Raw genomic sequence first — 25,390 nt, forward strand, 5'->3', positions numbered from 1 at the left:
TGCCCATGTTGTCCGGGATAATTAGATTGAAGAAGGGTACCAATCATGTTGTGGTCGGTCATGGATGTGATGTAGCGGGGGTAGAGAGAGGATGTCGACTGCTGCAAGTATGTAGATTAGATGTTGGTCGAAGAACGACCTCGAAAGGAAAGTGCGAGTTGTTGTTCAAGGGCGCACATTATCCGCGCGACGGCCAAGTCACCGACCGAAAGGGAGGGGAGGGATATTTGATGATACTGTGTATAAAAGCCCCTGGAGCCGGGGACATGAATCACAAACCATCTGTGAACATTGATAACGCAAGGTTCCTGACCAGCTGCTGTCGTCGGTCGGTGGTCTAGAGTGTGTGTGATAACGGGGCGAAAGGATTAGGGGACAGTGTACAACCGAGTCGATGTGGCCATGAGGACGTTGATTGAAGTGCAAACATTGTAGAACAGAGTGTTATCCTGGACTGAAGTGTGTCCGTTAATTGAAAGTACTCGTAAAGTGATTCGGTTTATAGCTCGGCAACAGCTGGCTATCGAGTGAGGGAGAGCAAAGTGTGGAAGTGCTCTGATTGAGTTGTGCGTAGATCAGATTGTCAGGGTTAAACATGATTCCACGAAGATCCAATGCGGCGGCGGCGGTGGTTATCCTGTTGCTGGCAGGTGTTGTTGCCCTAAGCCAAGCTGACGACGGAGGTGTTGGCTCCAGCCCGAGTGCACCGAACAAGTTGGATGATTACGTGCTTACCACCCAGTCCGAGTGCTATAAATCGAAGCGGTTGGTGTCCTGTTTCAAGTATCGGATTTCGCGTTACATTTGGTCGTTCGCGTCCGGTCGTATGAACTGGTTGCTGTCGGAGGATAAGGCCTACGAGGGTGGCAACGGGTTGCGGTTAGTGCGACTAAACGAGCCACAGGAGGACGATGTGTTCCCGGAGGCACGGCAGATTTTACGTAAGTTGGGCAGCGATGTTGGGATTTTGACACTAAAATTTAAATGTTCTAACGTAAGAAAAGAACTCGTATGAACGTGGGGTGGTTTCCCAAAATTATTTTTCCTTAGTTTTAATAAACATGCATCTCGTGAATCACCAACTTAAATCAACTGAAAAAGAAATCTACCAAAAATATGTTCAAGTATTTGCAAACTATAAAGGAAAGAATCTATCCATCAGAAGTCAAATTCCAGTGCACTTTTTCTTCATAGAAAAAACAGTTTTCTTACTGATGAGTAATGGATGAAAATCTCATTATGTATCTTCGAAGAAATTTTGCGCCGGAATTTGGCAAAAATGGGATTCTCCAATACCAACAATCTTGGAATCGACAATGTACGTTCAAGAGCTTTGCTTAAATTCTCGCAAAAGATTCAATTAAGATTTTCAAATGTATCTATTTTCAATAGTTTAATTCGGGGGTTTGCAGACCTTTTGGCTAGTGTTGCACTTTTTAGGAAAAAAAAAACCCTTTGCGGTGCTCCTTATGAAAATTTTCGGACAACAGCCTCCGCTATGCTGAGTGAGGTCCTGATCAGATTAACTGTGAAATACTTGCCAAGTTAATGGTAAATTTGGGTAGATTCCTAACGAGAATCTCGGCGAAGTCCTCCGTTTCCCCCTCAATGATTCCTAATAAGTGTTTTGCAGGTGTAATAAGATGATAAAGTGGAGGCCATATGCGTGCATACCTTCATTTGGGCGCATGTAAAATGTACGCATATCGCCTCCACTTTAACATCTTATACAACATCTTATACGATCACTGGTTGACTGGGTAGAAGCTGAAAATACTGAACCGATTTCAATGAAAATTTTTCTGTACAAAAAGTATGTATGTAGATGTATTGCGTCAAAATTTCATTCAATTTGATTTGATCTTTAAAAAGTTATAGTCATATATGTAGCACTATGTCACAATAAGCAGATGTGGTTTTTGGTATAGTGACATTCAAACTGCTCTAACTTTTAAAATGTTCAATCAAAATGGCTGAAATTTTCACCGACAACAGATTAACACAACGATTTTACACTGTCAAAGTTTCAAAAAAATCGGGACAGTGTTGCCAAAACTACAGTCAAAATAATGCACAGTGATTTTAAAATGTTAAAAAGTGCCCAACATTCTTTGTTTGAATTGTTAAAAAACTGAACCGATTATAATGAAATTTTCACCACTTATTATGACTTACTGGAAGAACTTACAGTCAAATTTTCAGACGTTTGATGAGCTAACAACCAAGTTATAGCCTAAACAATTTTTAAAATGGAAGCCCAAAATTTCCAAAACTCACATGCTATTGTATCGACAATATTTGCGCCAATACTGAACCGATTTTGATGAAATTTTTAGGGCATTAACTACACATAACATGCTATTCCTGGTTAAAAAATCAGCAATTTTTGTAAACGCAATCAAAAGTTATACATTATTTTGAGTGTCTCATTTTTTTCGAGTCCAGTCTTTATCTCCTCTGGTGCTTGTGTAGTGAAATCGGAGAAGCGTGGGCAATGGTTTCAGCCGCGACGGAATCATATCGCCACGTTCGATAAGGTGCAAAATCGACAATACTTTCGACGATTTTTGTTTTTCAACTTTCAATAACCACTATTCCGAATCCTCAAACTTTCAGTGAAATAAAATAAGTAGTTTCCAATCAGCCTCCCTCCAACACAGAACCTTAAGTTCCCTAGCTTGATACCATACCAGTGATCAAACTAAATACACAAAGCTTAAGGTTGTGACAGTTAAGACAAAAATGAACTCAATCTTTCATATCAGTGGAACATTTTTTAATGCACTTCGAAGAAAAACGAGTTCGATCGAAAATTGCAAACTTCAGGAGGCAACTTTCACTTCGGCACCAACATTTCAAAAGGGCGTAACTGTATTTACAACCAATGCCTTCTCACAAAGCTGTGGAGCGTATCCCATCCCTCTCGAGCAATCCAGTAGCACAAATAGAAAGATAAAATCCTCCTCTTTCGATTAATGGATGCAGTGTGTGGATTTTTATCGCGAACCACTGAATGGTCCATGCTCAGCAAGTGATACCATTCACGAATGTAACATTTCGTGAACCAACATGCTCGGGAATGCTCCTCGAAATGCTGTTCATTCTCTTGTCCGGTTCACGCAGAACTCGATGTACACAGCGCAACGAGTAACTTTCACGCAGCGACCGAAAAGACAAAGGAATTTTCACGCAGATTTGTGTAACAGCGGATCAACACAAAAAATGTGCTGATCCGGTGTTACACAAATCTGCGTGAAAATTCTTTTGTCTTTTTGCTCGCTGCGTGAAAGTTACTCGTGCGCTGTGTTGTTTCATTTAAGGGTGTTCGATACGAGAGCGCAATCAAGAGAGATGCTCAATGACGCTAATGAAAGCGATGCATTCGGTAAGAATATATTATTGCCATAATTCTTTTTTTATTGTGACTACACAACCTGCAGCGTCATGAATACAGTTAAATTAAAAAGTAGTTCACGTTTTTAAAGCGAAAACGTATTAAATACTGATAAAAATAACGATTATTCACAGTTGCCCCAAGCCAACGATGAGAGATCATCGGTAATGTCGAATTCGTTTTTGATTCAGTTCCAACCTGGGTTGGAACTGGATGAGATCACAGTTTCAACCCCAACCCGACTTCGGTTTCGCTTGTACTAAAGTTTGTTTGAGTTTGTTTGACGTTTGTTTGTTTACACATTTTCCGCCAATCCAGTTCCAACCCAGGTTCAAAAACGAATTCGACATTAGCGATGCCCGCTCATCGCCGCAGCTTGTCTATATCGGAGTAGGGTTTTTTGCCCTATTCCCGGCACAACATGTAAACAAAATTATTTAGAACCTAAATTCACAACGAAACGACTGTTTTCAACCACTTCTTCCGTCTAAATCAGATACCCTATTGATTGAACTTGTTGTTAACATTGATTGTTGTGAAGATTTTCTGCCGGAAAGTTGATTTTGAACGAGTTTACTGCACCTAGTCCAAGGCCAATTCTCGGCATCAGTGCCGAACTTCCAGCAAAATCAAATGGGAAATCACTTGGGCACCCATCTTTGTGCTGCCGAAGTGCACCCGTCTGCGAGTAATATTTGTTTTGAACACTTGTGCGGCTTCAGAGTGAAAGTGTAGCTCATTGACTGTGGATTCCGTTGCGGGAGCCGATTACCTACGGAAGGGCGTTTGGAAAACATGCGGCAAGTGATATTTTGATTTGTTTTGCTGTGAGGTGCCGGAAATTGACGCGGGTGCCGAAGTAGTTCGAAACCCTATCTTCTTTGTGTTCCTTCGTGAACCATGCGACTCGACGAGAGAACATACACCGCTTGGTAGGGTATCGGGATGCTTCGTTGGCATGGTTCCCTCGTTCGGCCTATCTCAATGTAATCCAAAAACTCAAACAAACACGCATAACTGGATATCGGAAAAGCTATGCGCCAAACAACTGTAACATTTCGTTTCAATTTTAGCACTTTGGAACATTAAAATTGAATGAAAATGTCACTTTGTTTAGTTTTTGTAGACGCCATGATTCTTCGGCTTAGTGGGTAGTCTATACACATGATCATAAATGTCATGACTCTGGAACATTTCGAATTTACTTTTCAATAACTGAACATTTGATGCGACGGTCAAAGACGCTATTTTGAACTTGTGTATTTGTTTTCAACGAATAATACCCATTTTACAAATTGAATGTGGGCCGAATATTGAGGACATTTTTTTTTACTATGTACCCAAATCTTGGCCCATCAGTAAAGTGACGTCAAAAACAGTGAAAAAAGACGTCAACAGCATTTCTTGCGTAAGAACCAGAAAGAACGAACAGGAAGAAAGATTTTGTGTGCGGTGACTGTAAAAATATAACAAAATAATAGGGTTGCGTTGTTTTCGTTATTAAATTAAAAAAGAACTTTAGTTAAAATGATTTATTTATAGCTTTTTGAAAATTTGGCTCCGAAAATATAGTTCAAAAGTAAGATTGGTGAACAAACAGAGATAATACTTCAGCAGAAATATTGAAAAAATGAGATAGTTAGTGGTTCTAGTGCATGGATAGCAATAGGCCAACGTTGTATCCACTAATAGGCCAATTTTTGTACCATAGACCAACGTTGCATACCATCGCATCGCATCTTTTCAACTTAATTAAGTAAATTCTTGAATATTTACGTTAGTTTACTTCCAATTGGTGAAACATGCATTGCCTAGAGTGTGTAATAGGGTCGACATCATTAGCGGAGCCAGCTTTTTCTTTTTTTCTTACTCACTCTCCTAAACAAGCAAGAGAATGAGCGAGATGAAAGAGGAGGCAGGCTGCCCCCTCTTCCATCTGTTTCTTTCTCGTGTATGTTTGGGAGAGTGAGTAAGAAAAAAGAAAATGCTGGCTCCGCTAATGGTCGACATATTATTTCTAGTGCTATTAATTCATGAGTTATGATCAAAAATGTCAAGGCGGCTTGCAAATTAGGCCAAGGAATGGTACATATACCCTAATTGGAACAGAACCAACAGAAGGGAAGAAAAACTGCCGAATGGTTCACTGATCACTTTTTCGTCCAAACACTGAATGGATGTGAATTGCGTGAGATGAATGAAATACGACCCACAGCTCTGTGAGAAGGCATTGGTTGCAAAAGCAGTTACGCCCTTTTGAAATGTTGGTGCCGACTTAATTTCTTCGGTTTTGCTTAACTTTTTTTCTGAATTAATAATAGAGTTAATAAACTATACAGGACGAATGTCGCTGCTGTTCCCTTTGTTTTCGCTCGCAAACATGTCGGGTATCTATCTGTCAAACTGCATACTTTTTCGCTCAGACACTTATAGCCCGGCCTATCTCCGCCAGCAAGAGATGTTTCGGCAGCGACGCCAGCGACATTCTTCCTCTATAGTTTATTAACTCTATTGAATTAATACGTGATCTGTAACAGCAGTAAGGGGCTGTTCATAAACCACGTAGACCAAAATTTGGCCATCTCAGACCCCCCCTCCCATCTCGTAGACTTTTGTCCATACAAAAAATTTGAAATTTGTATGGAGCGTAGACTTTGGTCAGACCCCCCCTCCCCCCAAAAAGTCTACGTGGTTTATGAACGGCCCCTAAACAAACCCAGCATTGATGGTCTTAAGGTGAAACAGAAGTTCGTGCAGGTTCATTTTTGATTCGCGTTTTCAATACCGTTTTATTCGGGATCTCGTCAGCTTCAAAGTACACGAAGTCGAAATGCTACTCAATGTTTACCACGAGTGGAAACGCAATGAGTAGCAATTGCAGCTCTGTGCGTTGTTTGGACGACGAGATTCATGCTTTCGTTATTTGCAAGACATCCATTGAGGTAGGTAGCTATCTTTGGCTTATCTCATATATGCACAGATAAAAATAATGAGATTTACACGTCATGTAAACTTCATTTTAGTTATGTAAACTTATGCCGTTTTTCTTTTTGAACCTGGGTTGGAACTGGATTGGCGGAAAATGTGTAAACAAACAACGTCAAACAAACTTTAGTACAAGCGAAACCGAAATCGGGTTGGGGTTGAAACTGTGATCTGATCCAGTTTCAACCCAGGTTGGAACTGGATAATAAAGAAAAACGGCATTAGTGTTAGGATGGTTTACATGATATATCATGTAAATTTGTGTTATGTCATGTTAACACTCAGAGAAATATAATGGAAGTTTACATGATACTTTATGTCTCTTACATGATATGTCATGTAAACTTCTGTGATATCCTACGCTCCAATTATGTGCATCATATGTCATAGAACTTTACACTGCTTTTTCGATCTGTGTGTCTCTATAATCGCAGTTGTGGTTGTTATACCAATTAATTTGCCATTTCTCCTCCTGCACGTAATAAATAAACAAGCGATTCGATCGTTGTCAACTCTAAATTGATGGACTCAGATTGGCTTTGAAGGAGATGAGTTGAGCGAACTGGCAATAGAAGGATGGAACTACACAGATCGAAAAAAGAGTGTAAAATTCTGTGACATATGATGCACATAATTGGAGCGTGGGATATCACAGAAGTTTACATGACTTATCATGTAAAGTTCATGAAATATCATGTAAACTTCCATTATATGTCATGTAATTCAGCATGACTCTGAGAGTTTACATGACATATAACACAAATTTACATGATATATCATGTAAACCATCATAACACTAAGTTTACATGACTAAAATGAAGTTTACATGACGAGTAAATCTCATTATTTTTATCTGTGTATGTACCGCTTTACCACGGTCACACGACTCTTTTTATTTCGTTTAAAGACATTTGTTGAACTATTGCGCATTTAACATAGCGAAACCCAAATAACAATGAATGCTGTACAGCGAGAATATTAGCTGAACAATAGCTAGTTAATGATGTCAATGGCTGAGCACAATGACAGCTGAATATTGGTCTGAAGTATGGTTTGTTCAACTTCTTTAATCAGCAATACATGGATGGCTGAATATCAAGTTGAATAGAATATTATCCATCTGGGTAACCAGCTTCAACCTTCCAGGACGCGCGCCATCAAGAAACCGAAACTACACAGCGCTCGCGCTGTATACGAAAAGCGAGGTTTTTTGGTAGTGTTATACTTTTTACAACAGCGCGCGCGCGCTGAAGGGTTAAAGCATCAGTAGGTCGGCTCCAGAGGCACGTTCTCCTTAATTTGGGATATTTGTGCCACAAAGCATACACCAACATGCAGAGTTAATTATCTGTTGTTCAACCTTTAAGCAAATACATTTTGACAGCTGACCCAAGTATTTTTTCGTGAAGCCCACATCGCTTCTTCTGCCTCATTACAGACTTACAGGGGATACTCAAAATAACTGGGACAGGTAAAATTCTCACTTTTCGAAAAATGTTCAACTCGCTGTAACTTTTCGAAAAGAGCATCAAATATTCTCAAATTTTTACTGTAAGTTCATCAACTAGTTGTGTATCAGTGGACAAAATTTGGAAAAGATCGAGCCATTCTACACGAAGTTGTAAAGGTTCTAGGAAAAGATATAATTATCCGATTACCAACTTTGAGCTGTTATATCTCCGGATTCAATGGACCGAATGCAATGAAATTTTGATCATTTATGACTAATATAATGAACTTTGAAAAACAGTTTACATAATTTGAAATTATTAATAAGAAGAAAAGTTAAGGCGATTTCATTTATTCTATGGTTTTTAGTAAATTTATCTATTTTTCATATGCATCCCATTACTTTTTCAATTAAATGCCGGCTATTTGGTTGCTTTCCTTTAAAACATAAATATATTCAAGTCAATTAGAGGGAATATTAATGAACTATTATTACTATCTCGAATTTTGAAACGATGATGAAGTTTTGAAATAATTGGTGTTATATTAGAAAAATAATCCAATCGTAATAATTTTCTTTCGTGTAAAGAATTTTAAGTTTAGTCAAACGTTTTTGATAGCTCATTATTTAAGTCATAAATGATCAAAATTTCATTGCATTCGGTTCATTGAATCCGGAGATATAACAGCTCAAAGTTGGCTATCGGATAATTATATCTTTTTCTAGAACCTTTATAACTTCGTGTAGAATGGCTCGATCTTTTCCAAATTTTGTCCACTGATACACAACTAGTTGATGAACTTACAGTAAAAATTTGAGAATATTTGATGCCCTTTTCGAAAAGTTACAGCGAGTTGAACATTTTATGAAAAGTGAAAATTTTACCTGTCTCAGTTATTTTGAGTATCCCCTGTAGTTCAACTTATGTTCTTCACTATTCAGACACAACAGGTAATGCTCTTGTTTTCGAGGATATGTATACGATTGTGTGTGGTGTAGGTGCTAAGACGAGTGACTACAAATCAGGAGGTCAGAGTTCAATTCCCAGTTTTCCAACAGATTAATTCATACATTCCTAAACATCTCTTCTGGAAATAGACGCAGCTTATGGTAAAAATAGGCTGACGAAAATGTTTTTATTTTATTTTTACACAATTAATAAATCTAATTGATTACTGATTAAGCCTTAAATCAGCGTTCCAATGAACCTCAAATCAGCTAAATGTTGAATAAAATTACCATAATCAGATGTTTAGGAGCTGAATAAAGTATTGTACCTCTTGAGCTCAGCTTTTGTTCAAATGAAGGCTGATTTTAAATAGTTGGAGAAATGTTTCTAATTTTTTATCTGGGAAACCTGTAAAAAAGTGCACGATTGCAACAAATCGGGTTGGTGTCTTCGGTATTAACACACACGGGACGCGACATGAGACAATACATAACACTTATCGTTCTTACAATCGTCAAGAAAGGATTAAAATTACCAAGATATCCTTTGAGTGCAGATACAGAACATCGGATCTACAAGCGTAATCAGTCTGGAACAGCTTGAAGTCAGGGGATTTTTTTTTTATACAGGCCTTAATGATTGCTATGTTAAGCTTTTGGTCATGGTTGTTTTTCAATCGGTAATACGGAAAAGAAATCAATAAGGTGCACCCACTTGGATGCAGTGTGCTGAAAGCGAGTTCTAACAACACCCAATTTGTATTTAATTTTCTGTGTGTTTCACCCGTGGTGGCATATGAACGAGTGCACCGATGAACTGAATTCATCGCGGTCCGAGACTAGAGCGAGGCCGCTTTCAATTAGAAGTGAACGATTTCCAATCAGGAATGAAGAATTCTGATTGGGAATAGCCCCGCTCTAGTGTCAGAATTCTCGGACAGCGATGAATTCAGTTCATCGGTGCACTCGTCTACAGGGCACTCACTCTCGCTGACCACTGCACTGCTTGAGACTGATGGTGTGTCAACACGAGTAGTGTTTGGATGATTGAGAATGATACTTGGTTGGGTCGCTCACGAATCGAGCTCGCGGACTCTGTCGGTTCTCACAACGTAGCAGCCTCGCTTGAAGCCATCCTCAAAATGCCAGGAACGATTTGAAACGCCTCTCAAATCCTGCTGAAAGCATGTGAAGTCCCCTAAAAACTCTCTGAAAGCATCTGCAACGTCATGGAACGCCTTGAACATCTTGAAATAGCTCTAAAACCCCCTCGACGCTTCCGTGAAACTCACCTAAGGTCCTGTGAAACTCCTTAAGGCCCCTCTGAAACCTTCTGAAACGCCATGAAACTTCCTGAAACCTTTTGGAAATTTATAAAACACCTTAAAACGCTTTAAACTCCCGTGAAGCTCACCTGAGAGCCTTGTAGCCTTGACACCTTTTGAAACGCACGTAATCGCTCTGAAAATCTCTAGAATTCCCGTGAAACACACTTGACAGCCTATGGAGCCACCTAAAATTCCTCTGTTATCTTCTGTAACGCCCTGAATCGGTTTCAAACATCTTGAAACGCATTAAAATGCATCTGAAAATTTTGAAGCCCCCGTGAAAATCAGCTGAGAAGCCACGAAAATGCTCTGAATCGTCCTCTATCGCGTTAAAGTGCCTTCGAACCTCCCCTTATAGCTACCGGAAACCTATGAGCTATTTTACGAAGTGACAATAATGTTGATGATGATATTGATTTTCACGGGTTACTGGACGCTACCTTTTGTCAAAATTCATTCATAATCGGCTCGTAAAATAAACTATTGGTTTGTTTGAAATAAAAGGTAAAAGTACTGAACATAAGAGCTAAAATTCACTCCTCGACCAACATCAGCATATCAAATTTAGCTCTTTTGAGAGCTAACCAATAGCAGCGAGCTAGTCGGTTGGTATTCAAATATCATATTTTGTTATTGGTCAGAAGCTCTAAATAGGAACAATTTTTTGCTATTATTATCAGTACTTTTACCTCTTATGTCATTCAAACCAATATCACGTTTTGATCGTCAGTACTAAATCTTTCCTTTTCTCTGTAATATTTTGAGGGAATTTTCGAGGGAACTTTTGAGCTATAACAGTTTGAATGAGCCAACAATTGATAAAATTCGAGGAAATTTAAGGACAAGGTGTGAATAGAGTAAGTCCATCTCAATGAGAATTACTCCAGTATGAATTATATATTTTTTCCACTAAACATCGTAGCTTTTTCATAATACCCAAATCGGTACACGTTTACAAACTACGTCCATTACTCTGCGTAAATCGATTAAAATTTCAGAATTGTCTTTTACTATTACTATCAAACAGCGTGAGTATTATGATTTCTTGATTTATTTGATGCTGTTTGAGAAAATTTTTGGTTAACTGAGTAGTTGAATTGGCAAGAAATGGAGAACACAACAACACAGTTACCCAAAGTTTTGCTGAATCAGCATCAATTTAGGCAAGACATCACTTCCGTGTGCAGCATAGTTGTTCCATATTAATAGGGATTTCCATAGAACTTCGGACAACTATGTTGCACACGTCAAATCATTAATACGCACCATTTCATTGCCGAAACGAAGAATCATCTCACCATACAGAAATTAAGCTGATCACTATAAATCTAGCACTTCACCGATGATGTTCAATTTAGCAATTACTAGCAATAGATAATGGCATAATTGCAACAACGAAACCTGGTGGAGTCCTTGCATGGCCTTCCTTTTTATTGAATGCATAACATACATATTTAAAAAAATCCATTCAAAAATAGTTGTTTATGCGATTCAGTATCATTCCATTTTATACTCGGCAAGCCTCGTTGCATAAATGTACGACTCGTGCTGAAAAAATCAACTTTTTGTAACTCATTACATAAATAACCATTAACAGAAAAACGTTATTTTTATAATGCCAGTATAAAGTGTTTGGCGATTTAGACTCAATCTTCAGCTGACGTAACATTTATACACAGATGTCTTTTTATTCAACCTTTTTTCATACCACTCTGAGAACAGAAGTGCACTTTGTTAAAGTTCAGCAAAGTTAAGTGAATTTCAACCGTATCAGTAGGTCGGCTCCAGAAGCAGTTTCGACCGTACCTATCCTTCGAAATTTCGTTTATTTGAATTTTCTGCTTCAACTTTGCAAAATAACATTTACCGAACACACATCCAATTATGAACTTCATTCAAAATCCGTTCTATCCAGTGACCTTTGAAAGCATCCATCGCTAATATGTATTTAGCATACTAAATCATAATATCTATCTTCCATCTCCCAATCCCCATATTGCAGCGCACGACAACGAAATCATGAAGGCAGCCAAATTCCTGCAACGTTCGCTGAACACATTCATCGCCGCCCACGGCGTACGGATCGGCATGGGCTCGGACAGTGGCGCCCGGTTCTTCGACGACGTGGACAACTTCGACGGCCGGGGCAAGAAGAAGAAGCGGTGGAACATGATCCTGCCGTTGGCGCTGATGCTGAAGCTGGTGCACATGAAGCTGCTGCTCAAGACCATCCTGCTCGGTGTCGGTTTGATCCAGGTGCTGCTCATCGCCGGCGGTCTTATTATATTCAATTACTTCCGGCACAGCAGCATCTGCCGGCTGCAGCCGCATGTGGTGCACTCGCACTCGCACATCGCCAGCGAATCGTCACCGGGTGAGTTTGGGGTGGATACGGTGTGGGTTATGGGCGAAGATTGCGTATTGGAAGAGTGGGAATTTTTTGGGTTGTGTCAATCTGTTTTTAGAATCTAAACTTTAAATATGACTTTTAAATAACATAAATTTGTTTGCACTACATCACCTTGAGGATAACAAATCAAAAATAGTACGCCACAATACTCTGTTTGTAAATGCAGCTCTCCATCCTCGGTTAAGCCCATTGCTCGCCAAATTACGCTGCACCTGGTCTGCTCATCGGGCTCTCTGAGCTCCTCGCATCCGTATCATAACCGGATCAGTAGCTAACACTAACTTTGTAGGGTTGTTGACTGGTACTCGTGCAACATGGCCTGCCCATGGTATTCTTCCGGCTTTGGCCACCATCTGAATGCTGGGTTCGCCGTAGAGTACAGCGAGCTCGAGGTTCATCATTATCCACCTCACACCGTTCTCGTGCTGAAAGTCGTCCTGAGCACGCGTCGCTCGAAAACCCCGAGTGATTGCAGGTATTCCTCGAGCCTTGTCCATGTCTTGTGTTCGTGGAAGACTACCGGTCTAATTATCGTTTTGTACGTAGTGAATTTGGTTCGTTGGTGAATCTTTTTAGGCCGCATCTTCTTCTGAAGCCCGTAGAAGGCACGACTTCCGCTGATAATGCGTCTTCGAATTTCACGAATGACATTGCTGTCAGATGTCAGTTAGGATCCGAGGTAAACGAATTGATTCACCCTTTTCGAAGGTATCCCCGTCCTTCGTCACATGACTGCCTAGACGGATGCGGTTATGTTCGGTTCCACCTCCAGCATGTAATTTGTATTTGACGTATTCACCAACAGTCCGATCTTTGCTGCTTCGCGTTTCAGGCGGGTGTACAGTTTGACTACCGTTCCGAATGTTCTGGCGATAATGTCCATGTCGTCCGTAAAGCCCACTAATTGACCGGATTTTGTGAAAATCGTTCCCCGGCTGTTGAGCCCGGCTCGTCGCATCACACCTTCCAGAGCGATGTTGAAGAGTAGGCATGAGAGTCCATCACCTTGTCTCAGTCCCCGGCGAGATTCGAATGAACTGGATAGTTCACCCGAAACCCTTACGCAGTTTTGCACACCGTCCATCGTTGCTTTAATCAGTCTAGTCAGCTTCCCAGTAAAGCCGTTTTCGTCCATGATTCTCTATAGCTCTGTGTGGTTGATACTGTCGTATGCCCCTTTAAAGTCGATGAACAGGTGATGCGTTTGGACCTGGTAATCACGACATTTCTGGAGGATTTGCCGTACGGTGAAGATCTGGTTCGACCGTCGATGAAGCCGGCTTGATAACTTCCCACGAACTCATTCGTTTTAGGTGACAGACGACGGAAGATGATCTGGGATAGCACTTTGTAGGCAGCATTCAAAATAGTGATCGCTCTGAAGTTCTCACATTCCAAATGGTCGCCTTTCTTGTGAATGAGGCAGATTACCCCTTCCTTCCACTCCTCCGGTAGCCGTCCAGTTTCCCAGATCCTGACTATCAGCCGGGGCAGACAGGTGGCCGACTTTTCTGGGCCCATCTTGATAAGTTCAGCCGCGATACCATCCTTACCAGCTGCGTTGTTGGTTTTGAGCTGATGAATTGTTTCCTTAACTTCCCTCATTTCCGTCCTCCACTGCACTGGCAACGTCTTTTCCTCTGTTGCCGCGGTCTCCTTCCCTTCGTTCTTCACGCCATTCAGGTGCTGATCGAAGTGCTGCTTCCACCTTTCGATCACCTCACGTTCGTCCGTCAAAAGGCCTCCGTCCTTATCCCTGCATATTTAGGCTTGCGGCACGAAGCCGTTGCGGGATGCGTTGAGCTTCTACTAGAACTTCCGTATTCTAGGGAACGGCACAGCAGTTCCATTTCTCGCACTCCGCTTCTTCCAGGCAGCGCTTTTTCTCCCGCAAGAGGCGGGTCTGCAGTTTCCGCTTCTGTTTGTAACGTTCCACGATCTGTCGGGTTCCTTGCTGCAACATTACCGCTTCTTTCACTGAACTCCAGCAGTCCTCTAGAGGGGCCTCATCGAGCTCGCCCTCGTCTGGCAACGCGGCCTCGAGATTCTGCGCGTATGCTGAGGCGACATCCGGTTGTTTCAGTCGCTCTAGGTTGTAACGTGGCGGTCACCGGTACCGTACATTATTGATGACGGTGAGTTTTGGGCACAGTTTGACCATCACCAGATAGTGGTCGGAGTCGATGTGGGCGCCACGATAGGTCCTGGCGTCGATAATGCCGGAGAAGTGCCGTCCGTCAATCAAAACGTGGTCGATTTGAGATTTCGTCTGCTGTGGTGATCTCCAGGTGTAACGGTAAGGGAGGCTGTGTTGGAAAAAGGTGCTACGTATTTCCATATTTTTGGAAGTGGCGAAATCGATGAGTCGTAGGCCGTTTTCGTTCGTCTGCTGGTGGGCGCTGAACTTACCAATCGTTTGTCTGAATTCCTCCTTCTGGCCTACCTGAGCGTTCAAATCTCCTATGATGATCTTGACGTCGTGGCTTGGGCAGCGGTCGTACTCGCGTTCGAGCTGCCCATTAAATTGCGGCCTTGTCATCATCAGTGCTTCCGGAGTGTGGGCTGTGCACGTGTATTAAACTGCAGTTGCAGAATCGACCCTTGATCCTCAACCTGCACATTATTTCGTCGATCGGCCACCAACCGATCACGCGCCTCAGCATATCCCCCATCACGATTAAAGCTGTTCCCAGCTTGCGTGTGTTGCCGCAGCTTTGGTAGATGGTATGATTGATTACCTCTAAACGTTTACACATGGATACTGTCCAACACACCTCCTGCAGCGCTACGATGCCTATCCGCCTGTCCTTCAGTAGATCGGCGAGTATGCGGGTGCTCCCAATGAAGTTGAGAGATCGGCAGTTCCACGTACCGAGTTTCCAATCGCAAGTCCTATCTGTTCGCTGGGGTCGTTGCTGTTGGTCTCGGTTGGTATGATTCTGTTGCTGATTTTCCGTTACAATGGTTTTTTACGGCTGGCTCGAAGGGCCTGACTCCAACCCCCTACTTTCCGGAGGACCATAGTGCACAGTTGAGCTTAGGGGTCATGCACAAACTACGTCACGCTTTTAAGGGGGAGGGGGGGGGGGGTTTCAGAACGTGACGACCCATACAAAAAAATTGTAGGTCCCATACAAAAAGTGTGACATAGGGGGGAGGGGGAGTTGAAAAAGGTCGATTTTTGCGTGACATAATTTGTGTATCACGCCTTAGAGTCCTTCCCTGGCACACGGACATCGATCAGTCATCCCTCAAATGAGGATCAAACGCTGCTGTGCGCCGCTTTTCCTGGAGAACAGACGCTCAGGTTTGCAGAAACAAACCACCCTTTCCGTGTCATCTTACGGTCAAAGTCCCCACGGTGTTGGTTTCCGGATCTTTCCTAAGGTTGCTCGAAGCCTGGTCGGTGCCACGTGGATGTAGAGATAGGAGTTGCTGAATCTCAATAGGATCTGTATTGCACGAATTACCCAGCCAGTACTGTGCCGAACTTAGGAAATGTTATCTATAAAAAGGACTGAAAAGAAACTATAATAAGTGCGCGTTGAAGGCTATTGAAGTAGATTATCAAAGTACATTGGAAGTAAACTCAGGAAACTGACAACAATTATGACAAATTCAGGCAGTAATTCCATCAGAAATCTAGGCTTTCTTGGAAGACAAACAGTACCACCGGGAGCCTATCATGGGTTTTTGGGATAAATTTGGTAACAAGTTTCATGGGAATATTGTAAGGTTCTCAGAAAAAAATCCGAAAAGATCTCACGATCAGGGACCTACATTCAGTAATTCGAATTATTGTGACCATCACGAGGTAACCATTGGATTTGGTTTGTTATGTCATCCTTCAATTCTTTGCAGCAATAGCAGTCAGGCGGCTTGCGAGAGAGTTAATCTCTCCTAGCAGTGATGCAAAACGGTCGATCTGTGAGAGCTAACCGCGGACAAAACGAACCGTTGTGCATGCCTCTGCTTCTCGCTAGTATAGCTGAAGAGAGAGTCATGACAATCATATTCATGATAGTAGTGATGAGGGTACCAGGAGGTCTAAGGGTCGTGTATAGCGATCCTCCCAGAAGGCTATAAGGGGTCCAAGTAGGTCACATGTGCGATTCATGTGGTTCCATTGACATCTTAGGGGTCTAATAGTGGTTCCAGCGGCGCTTCAAGGGGTCTGGGGGGATTCATGGGGCATTTCAGGATGATTCAGGGGGATTTAGGAGACATTTCAGGAAGTTCCAGAGCATTTTCGGTGGGTTTCAGAGGCGTTACGGAATCGTTCTCGGGGTTTTCTGAAGTTCCCTGTGTAGAATCGTCCTTTGGGAGCTTTGTTCAGTTCGTGGCCGTGTCATTTCACTCAATAGCTACTGCGCCCGTTCAAGATTCCGGACGGTTCAAAGGAGTTATGAAGGCGTTTTTGGGGGAGTATCTGAGGGTCTCATGTGTATAACATGGGGTCCGAGGGGATTTTAGGGGGATTTCGCATGTTTCAATAGCATTTCAGGAAGCTTCAGAGGCTGTTGAGAGGTCTATTCCCAAAAACCCTTTAAACCCCTTGAAACGCCCCTGATTTACCTTGAACAGCCATTGATTTCTTCATAATATATTTCAATGGTATTATGAAGGTTCCCTTCGTAATCTATTAGAAATACCCATGGGACCCCTTTGATTTAAGTATGTTCCTGAAACTTCCCTGATACGACCCTGACCTGAAATGCTTCGAATCGCCCCTGAAACCTCCGTAATCCTATTGAAACGCCTTTGAAATGAGCATCATCAAATTGAAATGCCCCTGAAACTCCTTGGAACGCATTTAACCTTCATCCAGCCAACGTATATTTTACACCTTCGGAAAAGCACAAAAATGGTCATAACTTTTTTGTTTTTCAATGGATTTTGAGGAAATTTTCACAACTTCCCGAAAAACTCTTCTAGTTTATGTTGCCGGGGACATGGGTGCCTTGTCCACATGGTTCCGGAGTTATTCCGGATTGTCTTGGGGTACCAAAATTGGCTACATACTTTGCGCAACGTATATCTCAAGATCCCGATGAGGTAGAAGTATAGTATCTTCGGCGAATTTGTTCAGCAGGTTAAGAACTAACTGGCAACGGCGACTTTGGTTCGCGATTCGGCCGCTAGGTGGCGCCATGGTCAAAAATGTTCAAACCCTCATATCTCAGAAACCTGATAAGATAGAATGATGCTGTCTTCGGCAAAATTGTTCAGTAAGCTCAGAACAATCTGATAGTAAAGTCTTTGGTTTGGGATTTATCCGCTAGGTGGCGCGTTGTGTCTGAAAAATTCAAACACGTATATCTCGGTACCCTAATGATGTACAAGCATGCCGTTTTCAGCAAAGTTGTTCAGCAGGCTAAGAACTAACTGGCAACGGCGACTTTGATTCGCGATTCGGCCGCTAGGTGGCGCCAGGGTCAAAAATGTTCAAACCCTCATGTTTCAGAAACCTGATAAGATAGAATGATGCTGTCTTCGGCAATATTATTCAGCAAGCTCTGAACTATCTGATAGTAAAGTCTTTGGTTTGGGATTCATCCGCTAGGTGGCGCATTGTGTCTGAAAAATTCAAACACGTATATCTCGATACCCTAATGATGTACAAGCAAGCCGTTTTCAGCAAAGTTGTTCAGCAGGCTAAGAACTATCTGACTATGGCGTCTTTGGTTTGAGAATCGTCCGCTAGGTGGCGCTAGGATAAAAAATCCTCAAACTTCTATATCTCAGATTCCTGATAAGATATAATGATGCCGTCTTCAACAAAGTTCTTCAGCAAGCTAAATACTGTCTGATATTTGAGTCTTTGATTTGTGATTTATTCACTAGGTGGCATCTTGTGTATAATATTGAATCACGTGTATCTCGTTACAATGGCAACGCTATTGACACCAGCAATCAAAACATTCCAACAATTTTATCTCAAAAATCGGAAAACGTCCAGCAAATTGTTCTGAATGTTAAAAGGAAGTAAGACGTATCTGGTGTCCTTGGTTCTGATATTATTTGATAGGTTCCGTCTAGAAAATATTTGTATTCAGCAAGCTAAGAGTCATTTGGAAGGATAGTAGACGGTCGAGTACGGTGGTACAAGAGGCAATACTTTAACTTAACACCGTCTTTGACCCCCTGCAGACAAATTTTGCCGCCCTACAATATTGCTTCTTTTGCTTCGTTTTTTCTTCCGGCAATGTCTTCGGTAATTTCTACAGGAACTCTTCCGGGTATTTTTCTAGGCATTTCTCCGGGAATTTATCCAAGAATTCCACTGGAAATTCCTCAAGAACTTCCTCTAGGAATTTCTTCAGGAATTCTTCTAGGACATCCTCCAGAAGTTACTTCGGGAAATCCTCTAGGAAATCCTCCTGGAATTCCTCCGGAAATTTCCCCAGCATTTCATCTAGGACTCCCATCAGAAACTCCTTCAGGAATTTCTTCGGCATTTTCTGCAGGAATTCTTCTGGGAGTTTTTCCAGGAATTCCTTCGTACTTTTTTCCAAGATTTTTTTTCGGAAATTTCACTGAGAATTCCCCCAGGAATTCGTCCATGAGTGCCTCCGAGAATTCCTCCATAAACTTCTCCGGGCAGTGTGTGGATTTTTATCGCGAACCACTGAATGGTCCATACTCAGCAAGTGATACATCCGCGAATGTAACATTTCGTGAACCGACATGCTCAGGAACGCTCCTCGAAATGCTGTTCATTCTCTTGTCCGGTTCGATACGAGAGCGCAATCAAGAGAGAAGATGCTCGATGACGCCAATGAAAGCGATGCATTCGGTAGGAATATTTTATTGTCATAATTCATTTTTATTGTGACTACACAACCTTCAACGTTATGAATACAGTTAAATTAAATAGTAGTTCATGTTTTTTAAGCGAAAACGCATTAAATACTGATAAAATTAACGATTATTCACAGTTGTCCCAAGCCAACGATGAGAGATCATCGATAAGTGTTACACTTAGAGATACCCGCTCATCGCCGCAGCTTGTCTATGGACTTATCCATCGATGAATCAAATTCATCGCGGTTCGAAAATTTTAACACTAGAGCAGGGCCATTCCCAATCAGAATCGTTCAATTCTGATTGGAAAACGTTCAATTCTAAATGGGAACACAGGGAAAAATTTCTACTCAGTGGCTGAGTTGGCCTTACTCAGAAATCGAAAAATCCTTTGTTTTCTTACTCAGTTTCCGTTAAAAGTGGGACAACCCATTGCCAATGAGTTGTCCCACTTTTAGCCGAAACTGAGTAAGAAAACAAAGGATTTTTCGATTTCTGAGTAAGGCCAACTCAGTCATTGAGTAGAAATTTTTCTCGGTGAATGGCCCTGCTTTATTGTCAAAATTCTCGGACCGCGTTGAATTCGGTGCAACGGTGGATAAGTCCATATCGAAGTATCTTCTTTGTGTTCCTTCGTGAACCATGCGACTTTTCTCCGGGAATTTTTCCAGGAGTTTCTTCAGGAATATATACGGGATTTTTTAAAGGAAAACTGTCGGTTCTTTTATTCAAGAAAATTCTCTGAGAATTTCTCCAGGAATCTCTTCAGGATGTCTTCTGTGATTTGTTTTCTCACAAAACCCTCGACAATTTTTCCCAGAATTCCTCTAGGATTTCCATTACGAATACCTCCGGGAATCTATCCTGTAATTCCTCTGGGAATTTCTCCAGGAATTATTTTGGGAATTTCTTCTGGAAATCTTCCAGAAAATCCTCCAGGAATTCTTTCAGGAATTCCTCCGGGGTCTCTTCTGATATTCCTCCGGAAGTTTTTAAAGCAAATCTTCGGGATTTTCTCAGAAAATCCTCTGTGAATTTCACCAAGTATTCCTCTGAGAATCCCTCTAGGATTTCCTCCTGGAATTCCTCAGGAAATTTTTAGATGAACTCTTCCGGTAATTTCTCCAGAAATTCCTCTGGAATATTCTTCAAGGAATCCTCTTTCTTGGGGGATTCCCCTCAGGAAATTCCTGGAAGAATCTTTGGAGGAATCCCCTGAGTGAATTCCTGGAGGAATCCCCGGGAGAATTCCTGGAGAAATACCAGAAAGAATTCCTGGAAATAATCCCGGAAAAAGTCCTGGAGGAATTACTGAAGGAATCACCGGAGTAGTTGCTGATAGGAGACTCAGGAAAATTCCCGGAGAAATTCCTGGAGGGAGTCATAAAGAAATTCCTAGTGGAATTCCAGGAAAAATTTTGGAAGGAATTCCTGAAGAAACTCCTAGTGGAATTTCTGGAGAAATTCCAGGGAGAATTTCCAGAGGCATTCCCGGAGGAACTCCCGGGGGAATTCCAGGCGGAATTTCTGAAAAAAAACAAAGGAGGAATTCCTAGAGAAATTCCCAGAGGAATTCCTGGAGAAATTCTCAGAGTGTTTTTCTGATAAAAATAATTCACGAAAGACTTCCTGGAGAAATTCCCAGTGGATTTTTTTTTTGAAAAAAAAAACTGAAGGTTTTCCTGAAGAAATTCCCGGGAGAATTTCTGGGAGAAGTCCCGGAGGAATTCCTGGAAAAAATTCCGGAGGATTTCCCGAACAATTTCTTGAAGAAATTTTCGAAGCAATTCCTGGAGGATTTCCTGAACAAATTCCCGGAGATATTCCTAAAGGAACTCCTCGAAAATTTTTCGGTGAAATCCAGCCTTAAGAAATTCTTGAAAGAATTCCTGAGGAAAATCCCGGAGCAATTCATGGAGTAATTCCCGGAGGACCTCATGGAGGTATTCCTGGGAAAATTCTCCGAGGAAATCCGGAGAAATTCCTGAAGAACTCCTGGGGAAATTCCCACAAGAATTCCTGGGAAAATTCCCAGAAGAATTCCTGGAGAAATCACCGAAGGAATTCCTGAAGGAATGTCCGCAGGAGTTCCTGATGTGGGTCCTAGAGGAAATCCTGGACAAATTTCCGGAAGAATTCCCGGAAACATTTCCAGAGGAATTCCTACAGAATTTCCCGGAGAAAGTCCTGGAAAAAATCTCGTAAGAATTCCTGTAGAAATTCTCGGAGATATTCCCGAAAGAAAAAAGGGAGCAATATTGTGGGGTGACAAAATTTGTCTGCAGGGGGTAAAAGACAGTGTAGCGAATAACCTAGGGAATAAATCACGAATCAAAGACTCAACTATCAAACAGTTTTTAGCTTGCTGAAAAACTTTGTTGAAGACGGCATCATTATATCTTATCAGGATTCTGAGACATAGAAGTTTGAGGATTTTTGATCTTAGCGCCACCTAGCGGACGATTCTCAAACCAAAGACGCCATTGTTAGATAGTTCTTAGCCTGCTGAACAACTTTGCTGAAAACGGCTTGCTTGTACATCATTAGGGTATCGAGATATACGTGTTTGCATTTTTCAGACACAACGCGCCACCTAGCGGATAAATCCCACACCAAATACTTTACTTTCATATAGTTCAGAGCTTGCTGAATAATATTGCCGAAGACAGCATCATTCTATCTTATCAGGTTTCTGAGATATGAGGGTTTGAACATTTTTGACCCTGGCGCCACCTAGCGGCCGAATCGCGAACCAAAGTCGCCGTTGCCAGTTAGTTCTTAACCTGCTGAACAAATTCGCCGAAGATACTATACTTCTACCTCATCGGGATCTTGAGATATACGTTGCGCAAAGTATGTGGCCAATTTTGGTACCCCAAGACAATCCGGAATAACTCCGGAACCATGTGGACCAGGCACCCATGTCCCCGGCAACATAAACTAGAAGAGTTTTTCGGGAAGTTGTGAAAATTTCCTCAAAATCCATTGAAAAACAAAAAAGTTATGACCATTTTTGTGCTTTTCCGAAGGTGAAAAATATACGTTGGCTGGATGAAGGTTACGGCTAAACAAATCCCATGAAATCCACCTAAAAACCCCTTGAAACGCCTCCGAAATGTTATCAAACGCTCTTCAAGCCTCTAGGAATACCCATTAAAGGTTCCTGAACCCACTGAAACTCTGAATACCTCTGAAATGTCTTGTAACGTATGTCATTTGTGTATATATGTCATAATGTACTTTATTAATACTGAAATGTTCAGTTACTCTTGTAGCAACAATGCACTTAATGCTCTTTGAAATTTTCAATTGAAGCAAAATCGATGTGAAAATCGCCCGAAATAGCGTCGTTGCGACGAAGAAAGTGGCAAGAGTGACGAATGAAGTGATGCGCTTGGATGTTGTTGTGAGTGTTTCCGTTCTGGGCATTCCTGCAATGTTGAAGGAAGGCCGCATTAGGCGTCATGTTCTAAAGGCATAGTCACAGACAAAGAGACGTAACATTGGCGAAATTTCCATCGACCACGCTTTTTACGATCAACACGTAACACCTACAACAATTTTCGTGAAAATCCATCGCCCAGTTCACAGTACCATCACCTGGTGAAAATGTTTCACGACACACTGCGTTGTACAATATCGTCAACAGAAAGCGCTAGTGTGAACATCAAACGTAAAGAAAAACGATGCGCACGCCTCTGGTTGTGAAAGCCATAACTATGAAGATTAAAATGATCGTTAAAAGCGTAGTCAATGGAAATTTCGCAAGTGTAACGTCTGTTTATCTGTAAAATTTATGATACTCTCTAGACCCTGGGTTTCTCACAGGCATCTTGTTAGAAATACTACTCTTCCAAATACACAATCTTTGAATTCATTACCATAGTTTGTTTATGCGATTAGTGCTGATGATTAACATGGCTGGTGTTCTGATCCTTTCGTTGCAGAGATTTCCTATTCCGCCTACGGAGCTTATCCATCGTACTCGGCCTCACCGTACAACGCTTACAGCAAAGATTGGGCCACCAACCGGGCCTACAGTGCGTACAGCTTCCTGGATGCCATCGACAATCACAAAATCTAATAATGGCACCCAAAATGGCGTGTCCCAGTTCAAAATAGGAAATCTAGGGGATCATCCAGTGTTCCAGTACTAACTCAATCAAAACCCTCACTAATGCTGAATTTCCATTCAATTGACTTATTTCTGTGTTCATCTTAACTCTCAATCTGCTCTATCACTTCAGCTAACTAACTAAGTCTTTTCCACATAATTTACCCTTTCCTAACTCTTCATCTTGATTTCCGATCTAAATATTTACCTAATCTATCATCCACTTCACTCTACCATTATTTTTCATCCTCCCTCTCACCGGTATTGCTAGTCTCAGATCCCACGTAGAAGATTATACTATAAACGCACTTTCGAAAGCGCCGCTTCCATTTTCCTTCTGGAAATGTAAGTGTTTGCTTGAGGATGACGACGGTAGCTCTAAAGAGCACAATCTATTTATTTATATTTATTTATCGAATTATTTATTTTCCTTACGAAATCAAGCGTGGATGGCAAAGGCAAGGAAGCGTAAGCCCATCCTCCCGTTCCCCAAGCAGTGCCCCCACCAACTTAGTTTGTACACTTAATAGCCGAAATACAAAGCCGACGCAAAACTCAAGCTCAGCTGTTATCTGTAGGATGGTGAATCTCCTCCATGAGCAAATAAAATGACAAGCATGAAAAATAGTCGATGTGATAGTCGTGTCTGCTTTTGCACCTGCTGTTGGTTGGTGCCACCACCACCGCCTATGAGAAATCCTTGCGCTTTTCACCTCCTCTGCTATTGCGTTTCGTTGGCAGGTATTTTCCACTGGATAAAAACGCGTTTTTTAATTTCCATTGCGTCCGGGTGCCTCTGTTCGCTCTCGCCTTGGTTCGTTTATAGGGGCGGAGGGCACGTGCTTTGAGACCTACGTTTAATGCTAATCCCTTAGCAGGTTCGTGAACGGAGAAAATTGCCGTTATGAATTAGGTCTTGTTGCTGCTGAGGTTGTCCCTAGTATCAAGGGGTATGAAGCGAGCTTTTCTCTGGATTTGGAATTCACGGAAATGGTATGACAAATAGGATTCATATTTTCTGAAATGGACTAATTTGAGAAAGTTAAATTCTTGGTTTCCGGTAGCCAATTTGTCATATCATGGAAACAACCAGGCATGCTTTTCTTTCTTTCTCTCTATGTTCTCACTGGAATTCGGCCTGCCACTCTTCAGTGTAGTATCGTTCGAGTGCCTCTGTCTATAGTTATTAATTGAAGGGTATTCCTTACCATTAAATAAATTTATTTATTGCCTGGCAAGCACAATAAATCGCTAGGTCCTGGAATTCGGAAAACATTTCTAAATCGATCGGGAGCCAAACAAGCCGGCCGAATGATAGTGGACAGTACCCAGATTACCAGAGAGCTCTACAGGACGACAAGAGCAGAACAGAAGAAACGGCAACACAAAAAGAGTGCCATTGCTGTGGAAAACGTGGATCGGAACGATATGCGATGGTTTTATGTCAGTGGTATAAGGCACCAACCTGCGTCAGTACATGCCATGTGCAATATCCCAGAAAGAAACTTACTGACTAAATGGAAGGAGCACTTTGAAGAATTGTTAAAGGGTAGCAATGAAGGTGAGCAGCTGAACTAATCAATTCACCACATTCTTCTAAAGATTTGGCAGGGGGAAAGATTATTCATCAGCTGCTTGGATGTCCTCATATCTACAAGAAAGGGCACAGACTAGTGTGCCAATTTTAGAGATATCACCCTTCTGAATTCGGCGTACAAGATAAGATACTGTCATGTGTCAGAACATAGTGTTTCGGCGAAACTAATTAGGCCGATATGTGCAACGCTTAATGGTTAATTTACTGCTTAGCATCCTATTCGAAAACAACGCGATTTCGGCACCGATAGTGAAGGAACCGATACCCTATTGGTATGAGAAAATAAGCGACATTTGTAGGTGTTTTACAGTGTGTTTTATATGTTTCCATGCTCGTTTCAGAAGGGTACCAGATCTGTTT

General features: G+C 41.7%; 1 protein-coding gene across 1 annotated transcript; it reads left to right on the top strand.

Annotated features, from left to right (window-relative positions):
- The first annotated feature begins 118 nt into the window (after window positions 1–118).
- Window positions 119–23,585, top strand: LOC109414760 (uncharacterized). The gene is made up of 3 exons (XM_019688587.3): window positions 119–941; window positions 12,108–12,479; window positions 23,267–23,585. The coding sequence occupies exons 1-3, from the start codon at window positions 596–598 to the stop codon at window positions 23,401–23,403; spliced, it is 855 nt and encodes a 284-aa protein (XP_019544132.3). The 5' UTR covers window positions 119–595; the 3' UTR covers window positions 23,404–23,585.
- Window positions 23,586–25,390: the final 1,805 nt, after the last annotated feature.

This window comes from Aedes albopictus, chromosome 1 (assembly GCF_035046485.1).
Source record: "Aedes albopictus strain Foshan chromosome 1, AalbF5, whole genome shotgun sequence".
Classification (NCBI taxonomy): domain Eukaryota; kingdom Metazoa; phylum Arthropoda; class Insecta; order Diptera; family Culicidae; genus Aedes; species Aedes albopictus.